This window comes from Panthera leo, chromosome D3, assembly GCF_018350215.1.
Source record: "Panthera leo isolate Ple1 chromosome D3, P.leo_Ple1_pat1.1, whole genome shotgun sequence".
NCBI classification, from domain to species: Eukaryota; Metazoa; Chordata; class Mammalia; order Carnivora; family Felidae; genus Panthera; species Panthera leo.
Genome location: NC_056690.1, coordinates 28026121 through 28038310, shown reverse-complemented (window position 1 = coordinate 28038310; position 12190 = coordinate 28026121). Strand labels below are relative to the sequence as shown.

The window sequence follows — 12190 nt, the reverse complement described above, 5'->3', positions numbered from 1 at the left end:
CGCCATCCCATCTCACCCTGCGCTGGTCAGCCCAAATGCCATGGACGTGGGTGCCTATGTGGCACTGTCAGTGCCCCTAGGGGTGGCCACACTCAGGGTTTGGAGCACAGCCCCAGTCAGTGGGTAGGCATTAGGTTTAGGCTTTGCACCACCCTGGTGACCAGTCCTAGCCACCTCGTGGGAAGGTGGCCACCCATCAAAGCAGCCGCTGTGACACCAGAGCCCTGGGGAAGGGAAGGTGAGGCTCCTCTAAGGAGATGCCTTGGGCTCAGCCATTGAGCCCCCAGCTCTTGCCCCTGGAGAGGCCTGCTCAGGCCAGGGAGGTGTGGGGCTGTAGACAGAGCTGCTTTCTGTGTTCATCATCTCAGTGGGCACGTGCCTGGATAGTGCAGTGGTCACAGACACTGCAGTGATGGGCACCCAGCCCACCTACAGTCTCAGGGCAGACCAAGGGCAGAGGTCACACTGCTCCGCACTGGGAGGGGCTGCCTGGCAGCTGGGGGAAACCCCAAGAGCCTCCACTGGCAAGCTCTTGGCCCCTGGTGAAGGCCACGGCTTAACTCCTTTGGGACTGCACTCACCGCCACCAAGACCCACCTGAGGAGCTGGTGCCCTTGGGGCAATGAATGCAGCCAGGTTACACACTGGCCCCGATGGCCGTCCAGGGTAGCAACCGCCCTCCGTGTCTGCAGGCTCCAGATGTGCACCAGCCCACTCAGGGATCTGTTCTGACAAGTGCAAGCACAGACTCAGGAAGAGGCGTCAGTGGAGGACATTCCCAGCATGCTCTGTAGGGCTGGCCTGGAAACCACCCAGCTGGTGGACCAGACGTTCCGTTGTTGGGTTTTCGTTTAGGTGATGGCTGTACATGTGAACTAAGGGTAGGTAAAAGTGGCACAGTGCTCCTTTTCCAAGGATGGTGGGCAGAGAGTCCCTCAGGCAGAGTCTACTTCTCTGGAGAGGAATGGGGGAGCTCCATCGACACTGTAAACTGGATGGTGTCTATAACAGAGAGGGCATGTTCCTACCTCCTCTGAGGGGGGCCGGCCCAAGGGACAGCTTGTCGAGTGGGCTCTGAAAAGCCCGAGTGATGGGCAGGCTGAGCCCTTCACTAGGACCCCCAACTGAGCGCCGGGCTCATTGCTAGCCCACCACCTTCTGAATTCACCCTGGGCTAACCCCTGAGGTTAGGTTGGGGCCACAGCTACTCACCCTGAGAGGAGCAGCGGCTGCCCCTGCCCTTCAGCTCCTCCGAAGAAATGCAGCGCATGTACTGCCGACTGGGTACCTCGGAGGACAAACCGCGGGTCCGGGGGTGGGAGCGGCGAGGCTGCCATACCGGGAGGGGGTGTAGTTACCTGGGGACCAAGGGAGGGTGTAAGTGACACACCTGTCATCCTTCAGGAAGGTAGTCAGTAGGAGCCCCCCTGGATGCTGCCCACCCCCTTCAGCCTGTCTTCCATCCTGCCTATTGGCCTCTACACTCAAATGGCATCACCGTGGTCCCAACCTATACTATCTCTGGGTGGGCACCATGGCACCCACACCCTTCTGAGGCCACTCTTACCCTCAGTGTCCTGCGTAGAGCCCGCCACTGGCCTCCAGGCCTCCCTGTCCACCCACCGGCTGTAACTTCTGGCTCCCTGGACCCCACTGGCTGCAGCAGCACTGCTCTAGCCAGGGAAGACTCCTCCTCACTTGGGCTCTCCACACACCCAGTCTCATCTCTGGACCTAGCTGAATCCTGCAAATTCAGTCTCCCTCCTCCCTCACGAGGCCCATCTCCTCTCCTCCCTGCAAATGGGGCAAAGACATGCCGGGACATGCTGCCCCTTGGCCCCGCAGCAAGCTTGTGAGAACAGGGGCCATGCCGGTCTGCTCCCCCCAGACCACAGGCCTGGCCAAGCACATAGCAGCTGCTCAGCAAGTGTATACTGAAGGGATGAACCAATGGACAGACAAGAGGTGTGTGGGGTCCCTGGGCAAGGAGGACCCAAAGATGGAGAGGACCCTCTCCCTCACGTGTGCTAAAATATACCGCCTGCTGGGTCCTGAAGGCCTGCACAACCACCCTTCGAGAAGGCAGCACCCCATTTACTGTTGGTGAAACTAGGGCAGAGACTGATCTGGTGAGCTGCCCCAGGCCACTCAGACCCAGGCCTGAAGTGGCATGCTGCCACAAAGGGGCAGAGTGGTTTGGGCACTGGTGTGTGGGCAAGGGGCAAGAGACTGAGTCACCTTGCCACTCCCCTGGAGGACTGATATCACAGATGAGTGACCCTTCCTCAAATCACTGGTCCTATGTTTAAAGCCTGCTGGGGCCCACCCACCTGAAAGAAGAAGCCTCCCCGTGTCCCCGCCTGAGCCTGCCCCAGTGATGGTACAGGGGCGGTTGCTGGACCAGAAGTGACCTGCCCCAATGACCAAGGGGCAGGTCCCAGGCCAGGCTGAAGGTTGAAAGGGAAAGGCCAGGAGAAGACCGCTGGGGAACTGTAGTAACTTCATCAGGAGGGCCTCTCCTGCTGGGCTCTGAGACACTTCCCAACCTGCCCATCAGGGAGGAGGCCACCCGACCACTGCAGCAGCCACAGCCACAGCCACCAGAGGAATTGGGGCAGGGAAAAGGACAAGAGCAGAGAAGACAGCATTCCTCCAGGAGGGGGCCCTGGCCTATGCCAGAGGTTAGAGAGGGTTCTAGGCCAAGGACGGAGGAAGCCCATGCAGGAGAGGGCTGCAGGCTGAGGACAGGCAAATGCGCAGGCGCAGAGGCAAGAGAGGCATGGGTTTCTCCAGCAGATCAGTCCAGGCACTACTTCATCCACACCCTTGACAGCGAAGCCCTGTGTACCTCCCCTCCTTGAAACCATCCCAGACCCTTTCGTTCTCTCTCTCTCCCGTCAGAATAGAGCCAGGAGTAGCTTGATTAAGCAAAAGGTTCAAAACACCTAAGAAATGCCACCATCAAGGCAGCTGGGGACTTGCAAACCAGGGGGCTCCAAGTCACCAAGGCAGCACAAGGCGGTCAGTGACCCGAGCCTCTGGAGACCACAGGAACCTGGGAAACGCTGCACAGACCCGGCAGGAGGCCATTGCCAGCACCAGGCTGGCTGAGGCCTGGCCCATGTGAGGGCTGGAAGTAGGGCTGGGGGCTGAGATCCTAATGACCCAGAGCAGAGACTACAGGGCCAGGGCCAAGAAGGGGCAGATGCTTACCCTTAATGGTGAGAGACCCCAGGAAGCCACTCTACAGCTCCATCCTGCCTTCATCGAGGGGTTTCAAAGAGAAGGAAGGGGTCCCTCGGAATGTGCCTTACAAATAGCCAAATCCTTGTTTGTTTGTTTGTTTGTTTGTTTGTTTCTTTCTTTCTTTCTTTTTCTTTCTTTCTTTCTTTCTTTCTGTCTTTTTTAGGGTTTTCACTCTGAAAGCCCCTCTCACCTTTGGCTGAAAACCAAATGACTCTTCTCAAACATAAGGACAGCCTCCTGTGGGCAGAAGAACCTGACCCCACACTGCTCCACAACCCATGGCCCCTGCTCTGCTGTGGGACAGGTAAGCTGCCTGGAGATGCTTCTGGGCTGGGGCTACAAACCCTGCTAGGCTACCTTCAAGCAGGTGGGCTTGGGATAAGTTCCGAGGAGCAGCTATTGGATCCTCAGAAGCTACTGACTGTCTGTGCTATGCCTGCTCTGCAAGAATAGCTGATCAGCTCCAGGATCCCAGATTTGGAAAAACCCAAGAATGGAGAACCCCGCTAATGCACATCAACCCACCAGAAAAGCCCTGGTCTCTAGGGGCTAGGGAGAGGGGAGCATTCCACCCCACAGTCCAGGCCTTGGAGTCCTACAGGCCACTTCTGTGCAGGTTCCCACGGTACAGTCCCGACTTGCACACACACCATGTTCAAGCGCGTGCTTGCGCACATGCACAGGAGGCACACACATTCACATCCACTCACATATACATACACACGCATGCACATGCATGCACATACTCACACACACATTCATAGACAGCACGGGGGCCTTGGGCAGTGCCAGCCGAAGCCCAGCCCACACTTGCCACCTGCCTGCGGCCTGATGGGAGTTTCCAGAACCTCACCAGCACAAGGCTCAGTCTGAGGTGATGAAATCAAGTTCTCCTCTATTGTTTCCCCAGAACTGCAGGGAACAAACCCGTCACGTTGTTACAACAACCAAAATGTTCAGGCCAAAATGATGCATCGGCAATTAAGGGCTCCATCATTTCAAGCAATTAAAATAAATGCTTTATTTGAAAACTAATTAATTCTAGCTACATATTTTTCCCATGACAATATCCTATGATTACTTGATTTATGACATCTAATTATTCTTTATTAATCTAATTGAGAATAATCGCGTTATCCTATCTTCCCTGGCACTGGGCCTCCCGGAGCGGAGGCCACAGCCCCTTGTGCAACACCAGTGCGTGATACCAGCCGCCCGCCGCTGCTTCGTCTCCCTGTTCTGTCACTTGTCTTTTCCTCCCAGAGGGCAAAGGAACATGAAACTTAATCCACTGAGCACAACTTCGGATTCTGCCTGCTCTTCGAGATGTCAAAGAGAGACACATTCTTTTCAAAATTAAAAAGAAAGACAATCTGACACAATTTGCGCAACTCTGACAGCCTTTCCAACTGATGTTATGAACCCCCCACTCCCCCACCCCCCTGAAAGCCCCTCAGGCCCTTGGCCCATGGATGATGACAGCGCCCCCCCCCCTACATCCCAACTTAGAAGCAGCAGTCTGGCAGGGCTTACATAGGGTCATCCACACAGAGAGGGGCCCCAGACCCTCCCTACTGGTGTGGACAGCAGCAGGGGCAGGGGCGGGGGCAGGGTCCCATGTGGAAAGGCATCAGGGCTACATTTGGAACTTACCATCCCACAAAGCCATGTGTACCTTGGGCAGGTGCAGCAGCCACAGGGACCCAAGGACGCCCCTCCTGGGGGGTGGGGGGTGCGCAGGAGAACACACACAACCAACCAGTGACTGGCAAACACAGAGGAGGCAGGGCCAGGGGAGAAGCTGGTACCCAAAGACCACGGGTCCCTACCTCTGTGTGCCCCACAGCCTAACCTGCACACAGGTCCCACTCAGTCACAGAATCCTTTCCTTTTACTGCCCCAGAGCCACTGGTCCTAGAAGAAGCTTGGAATCAAAAACAGCATGAAGTGAGCCCAAGCAGGGGAGCCACCACCCAGAGATAGATACCCATGCACTGCTCTTGCCTGTCCCCGCCAACTGGGTCCTGCCTGCTTGGGAGTATAAGGACAGGCTACACAGGATGCTGGGAGTGCCTCAAAGAGGACCCCAAGTCCTCCCACACGTGTGCCTAGAACAGCTCCAGCAGCCCCAAGAGGCACTAAGAATTCCATAACCAGCACAGACTAGGGAAGCACTACTACCTAGCAGGATAGATGCCCACAAAACAACTAAAAATGCTAATAAAATAAAAAACCAAAATCTTCAGTACATCACTAAGCTGGTAAAAACAAACAACAACAACAACAGAAAAAGTTTAGAACCTTCACAGGCCCAACACTTCAGTGGAATTAAACCTAGTGAGGTCTGCGGGCCCCCAGTTGGTGCCTGCCCTGAGGGCATTTGCTACATTAGTGACCCAGAATTCTGGTTCTCAAGCAAGGCCTCTGAATCGATGAAAGACAATGCTAGGGCTCTCCCAAAGTGGGCAATCTCATAGGAGTATCTCCATAAAGATGAGACCCCCACAAGGCTAAATTCTCAGTGTTAGACTGAACCAGAAGTAAACCTACAACCAGAGTTGCCAGAATAATGCCAGCTCCCAGGGTTTAGTCCTAATTTACACCACCTTGGGAGGTCCTCAAAACTTCAGTCTGTAAATGTCTCTCAGAAGGAGCCCACCTTCAACACCGGCCTGAATGAATTCATAGATAAAGCCCTATGAAATGCAAGTAACCAAAACTCATAGAAACAAAAAAGGAAACATTGCACCATGAGTGAGAGCCATGAGAAACAACAAGAGGCAGAACTAGACCTCTAGTGCACAAAGCATTCAGGCATATAAAACAGGGATATTTAATGCTCTTAAAGAAATAAAAAGAGGGAGCTAAAACTCCAAGTTGAGAGCATAAAATCACCACTCAGATTTGAAAAAAGATCCAGGCAGGTGAAAGGTTGTTGGGAAACAGGAGATCTACATTGTGCCAAGGTATTACACTACAGATTATTTACTGATCACAGAAGGAGAATGTTCCTTAACAATGGAGACATCTGGCTGTCACCACCTTCACCATGAGATCGAAGCTGGCACCGCCAATTGTAAACAAACCAGCATCACTTCTCTCCTGAGGTGATGCCAGAAGACACGGCACCATCCCTGTACATCTGTGCCAACAACCTGCAGAAAACAATCAGATACATCTAGATTATGGGATACTGGGCAAGATAACTAGCTCAGACTTATCATAAAGGTCAAGATCAAGAGAAAAAACAAGAGCAAAAAGCAGGGTGAGTGTTCTAAATTGAGAGACTAGAGGCATCGTGACCAAATCTAACAGGTGAACCTTGATTAGACTCTAGATCAAAAAAGGTGGGGGCTATCAAGGACATTTTGGTGACAAATGGGAAAATGCGAATATGGACTACAGATAATATGGAATTATTGTTAATTTTCTTGGGCAGCAGGACAGTGGTATTTTATGGAGAAGAATGTCCTTATTCTCAGGCAATGGTGTTGCAAGGGTGAAACATCATGATGTCTGCACATTGTCTTCTTTTTTTTTTTTTAATTTTTTTTTTTTTAACGTTTATTTATTTTTGAGACACAGAGAGACAAAGCATGAATGGGGGAGGGTCAGAGAGAGAGGGAGACACAGAATCTGAAACAGGCTCCAGGCTCTGAGCGGTCAGCACAGAGCCCGACGCGGGGCTTGAACTCACGGACCGCGAGATCATGACCTGAGCCGAAGTCGGCCACTCAACCGACTGAGCCACCCAGGCGCCCCTGCACATTGTTTTCAAATGTGGCAACATGTTAACAAGTGGTGAACACAAGTGAAGAGTATGCAAGCATTTACTCTGCTACACTTGCAGCTCTTCTGTAGGTTTACAATTATAAAAGCACTCTAGATGAGGGGAAGGAAGATAAATCTGCCCTGGACTCATAACCAGAATAAGGAACACATAGATCAAGAAGAAAGCAAACAGCAAAAAGGAAAGTAAGCGAAAGAATTTGAATAGATATTTCATAAGAAACATAAATGGCTAATAAACATATGAAAGAGATGTTTAACCTAATCTTGGAAATGCTTGTCAAAACCAGTGTGATAGAATTACACTCCTAGCAGATTAGCAAAAAATTAAACAATCTGTCAAATATTGACTACAATGTGGGACAACTAGCAACCTTTACCATGCTACCGGCAGCATAAATTGAAAGAATCACTTTGGAAAACAATCTGGGATTAGTTTGCACACCTTATGATGTAACAGTCCCCTTTCTTAGATAAACACACTAAAGAAATTCTCACATGTGTACAAGGAGAGATTTGTAGAAGAATGTTCATAGCAATATTATGCATGTTAATAAAAACTAGAAACAACTCAAATGGCCCTCAACTGCAGAACAGGATAGAATTGATATATTCATACAATAGACTGTTCCACAAAATTGAAACTGTATAAACTCCAGTCTCACATGGATGAAACTCAAAATCCTAATTCTCATCAAGAGACATTAAGGGTGTAAAAAAATGAGGCTATAGACAGGGAGAAAATATTCATGACACGTATATCTGATGAAAAACCATACTCAGATTATAAAGTTAATAAGCAAAAAATTAAAGTGATTCTAAAAGGCTAAAATTAGAGATGGACAAAGGTATTTCAGGTAAAAGAAACTATAAAAAAAAGCAGGAGTTGAAATACAGATGTCAACAAAGTTGAATTTTAGCTGAAAAGCATTAGAATTGACAAACCCAGATACTTTACAATACTAAAAGCTGCAATTCACAATGAATATATGATAGCTGCGAATATCTATGTGCTAAACAACAGAAACACCACCTTTATAAAACAGAAACTACAGGAAATGTAAAGAGTCACAGAAAAAACTCATCAATAATTGGAAAACATGATATACTACTACTCTCAGTACAAGTCATTATCAAGTAGATGATAGTAAGTAAGGAGATAGAAGACTCCATGAGGTAAATATTATGGATCCATATGGAACTTTACACTCTACTAACAGAGACTACATCTTTTTCTTAAGTGCACATGAACATGTGTAAAAATTGTATATTGGGTCACAAAGAAAATACCAGTAATTTCCATTAAAAAGAAATATTATAAACATATACTATAACCACAGCACAGTTAAACTAGAAATTAACAAAACAAAAACTAAAGTGTCCTCCCAACTAAAAATTTAAAACCATTTATTAAACTTGGAGCGCCTGGGTGGCTCAGTCGGTTGAGCATCTGACTTTGGCTCAGGTCATGATCTCGCAGTTCGTGAGTTCAAGCCTCGCATCAGGCTCTGGGCTGACAGCTCAGAGCCTGGAGCCTGCTTCTGATTCTGTGTCCCCCTCTCTCTCCACCCCTCCCCTGCTTGTGCTCTGTCTCTCTCTGTCTTTCAAAAATGAATAAACATAAAAATTTTTTTTAAACATTTATTAAACAATAGATTTTAGGTAAAGGGGGAAGTACTTAATCCACAAATTTTAAAAATGACAATGAAAAACACTATAAACCAGAATTCGTGAGATATATTTAAAGCTTTGACCAGAGGGAAAGTAGAGACCAGTATCACTTAGGAATATCATGCAAAAATAGTAAAATATTAGCAAACAAAATATAACATCAAATTAAAGAAATAATACATGATGACCAAGTGGAATTTATCCTTGAAATGCAAGGTTAGCTCAATTAGAAAATCCATTAATGTCATACAACATATTAATAAATCAGTGAGAAAAATCATATAATTATCTCCATAGATGCTAAAAGAAAGCCTTTGACAGTATTCAATACCCATTTTTAAAAAAAATTTTTTTAACGTTTATTTTTATTTTTGAGACAGAGAGAGACAGAGCATGAACGGGGAGGGTCAGAAAGAGGGAGAGACAGAATCTGAAACAGGCTCCAGGCTCTGAGCTGTCAGCACAGAGCCCGATGCGGGGCTCGAACTCACGGACCACAAGATCACCACCTGAGCCGAAGTCGGCTGCCCAACCGACTGAGCCACCCAGGCGCCCCTCAATACCCATTTTTTATTAAAACATCTAACCAAATAGAAACTGACTAAAAATGACTAAAATACACACACACACACACACACACACACACACACACAATCCCCTCCTTAGTTCTACAGACATTACTTTACGAAGGAATACTGGAGGTATTTCCTCTAAGATCAGAATACCCAACATCTATACTACTATTCAACACTGCACTGGAGGTTTAAACCAATGCAATTAAATAAGAAAAATCAATTAAAGGCATATGACTTAGAAAAGAAAACATTAAATTATTTTCCAGATAACATGATGATATATACATGAGAACCTTAGATAATCAAACATAAAATAGAGTCAAACATTAAAAAAAAAAAACAACTTTACTATGGTAGCAGGAAAAAAACTAACAAAGAGAACTCAAATAGCTTCCTTATGCCCAAACAGTAACCTGTTAAAGAAAAGTCCATTCATAATACCAACTTAGAAGATAAAATACCTAATAAACTTAAAATTTTTTCCATGTCGAAAGAGATAAAATTCTAATATTTCTAAAATATACAGAAATCTTTGGGGCACCTGAGGGCTCAGTTGGGTAAGTGTCAAACTCTTGATTTCAGCTCAGGTGATGATCTCAAGATCATGAGATCAAGCCCTGAGTCAGGCTCCATGCTAGGTGTAGAGCCTGCTTCAGATTCTCTCTCCCTATGGCCCTCCCTTGCTCTCTCAAAAAATAAAATAAGATAAAATACATAGAAATCTTCAAAATTAAGTAAAGTCCAAAGACCAAATAGGCAAAAGACATGAATTCACATACACAAGAAATGAAAATGGCCCTTAAACATATAAAAAGATGCTTAACATCACTCATGCAGAAATGTAAATTGGAACTACTTTGACAGTTTCTGGCCAGGAAGCAATAAGCTCACTACAGGCTTTCTCTCTCTGGCTGACCGCAACTATAAAAACTCCAGACAAAATATGAAGAGCAATTACCTAAAAATTTTGAAAAGTGAACAATAGCAGACAGACCTTGGAGGCAAAACCTTGGAGAAGTGACCTGTATGGGGATGAGTTTTCTGTTTTTATTATTATGTCTTGAGGCACTGCCTTGAGGATAGGCCCAGCTTGCATAGCTGCCATGCAGCAGTGGCTAAAACTTAGACTAACAACTTTACAAAGAGTTTAAAGAATGTGAGAGGAAATCCCTGATGGTTTGTTTTCTCTCTCAGCACTGCCCCAAGAATGGGCCCCAGACATAGAACTGTGTGGGAGAAATGACTCTGAGAGAAACTTCTGTCTTTTGGCCAGAGAGAGAATCCTGCAGGATGGAGTGTGAGTGGGGGGCAGGGGAGGGAGGGAGAATTGCAGAGAGGAAAGAGCTAAAGAAAAAGGTCTCAATTCTGTGAATGAACCCACAAAAGTCCCAGGCTCACTGCTGAGATTCATAAGCCTGGGACGGACCCAAAGGAACATCTTAAAAGGTTTGAAAATTGAAAAGAGATTAAAACCATAGCCCACAAAGGGCAAGACAGAACTGTGTGGCAATTCTAACTGGATTGACTGCCTGCTAATACAAAACTCAACATTCTCCAGAGGGCCCAAAGTAATACTCAACCAGGACATGTCTAGGATACAATACAAAATTATTCAACATACCATGAACTAGGAAATGAGACCAGTTCTCATGGGAAAAGACAACTTACAGATGCCTACCTTGAGACGATTCAGATGTTGGGAGTATCATTAAGGATTCTAAAGCAACTTTTAGGATTATGCTCCATACAGCAAAGGTAAACACACTTGAAATGAACAGAAGCAAAGTTCTCAACAGAGAAATAGAAATCAATTTTTTTAGGGCACCTGGGTGGCTCAGTCAGTTAAGCGTCCAGCTCTTGATTTCAGCTCAGGTCATGATCTCACGGTGTGTGGGACTGATCCCTGTGCTGGGCTCCACACTGACAGAGCAGAGCCTGCTTGGGATTCTCTCTTTCCTTTCTCTCTGCCCCTCCCCTGGCTTGCATGCACGCTCTCTCCTTCTCTTAAAATAAATAAATAAACATTTTTAAAAAGGTAGTTTTTTTTTAAAGGAAATGTCCAAACCAAATAATACAATAATCTGAAACAAAAAAATTCAATATGGAATGGGAGATGACAAAGGAAAGAGCCAATGAACATGAAGATTGATTAATAGAAATTATCCAGTATGAAGACAGAAAAGAAAAAGATTGAAATAAACGATTAGAGCCTCAGGGACTTGTGAAATAACTGTAAAAGGTCTGACATTTGTGTCACTGAAGTCTGAGAAGAAGAGAAAGAAATGGAGCAGGAAAATTACTTGAATAAATCACTGCCTGAAATTTTACAAATTTGGGAAAAGACAACAATTTATAGATCTAAGGACTCAATGAACCATAAGCAGGATAAAAACTACATTCAAACACATCATAATTAAACTGTTGAAAATAATAAAGAAAAATAACTCAACATTGATGACACATACATAGGGAAATAATAATCTGAATTAGTGTGGATTTCTCATCAGTAACCACAGAAGCCAGGAGACGGTGGGGTGTCTTTAAAGTATTAAAAGGAAAAAAAAGACCCTCTATATCCAGTAAATTCTCTTTTGGGAATGAAGGCAAAAATATTCTCAGATGAAGGAAAACGAAGAGAATTTCTCACCAGCAGATATAGCCTAAAAGAAATACTAAATGAGGTTCTACAGCTTAAAAATAATGAGAACCAGAAAGAAATATGGGCCTTCGAGGAGGCAGAGGAAGACAAACAGTAAATATCTGGGTAAATATAAAAGCAAAATTTCACCCCTTAAGTGAACATGTATATTACTAAAATAACACTGTCTGGTGGGGTTTTCAGTATGACAGCTATCACATGAAAGCAGGAGAATAAGAGGACCTATGTGATTGCAAGGCTTCGATATTTT

At 46.3% G+C, this 12190-nt stretch overlaps 1 protein-coding gene across 1 annotated transcript in view; it reads right to left on the bottom strand.

The window, feature by feature from the left end:
• Positions 1-12190, bottom strand: part of GNB1L (G protein subunit beta 1 like) — a 59317-nt gene that overhangs the window by 30886 nt on the left and 16241 nt on the right. The window contains exons 2-3 of the mRNA XM_042910223.1: positions 1213-1358; positions 598-723 (exon numbers count right to left, since the gene is read on the bottom strand). Of these exons, the coding sequence (XP_042766157.1) occupies positions 598-723; positions 1213-1337 (251 nt within the window). The 5' untranslated portion in view covers positions 1338-1358. The remainder of the gene's footprint in view (positions 1-597; positions 724-1212; positions 1359-12190) is intronic.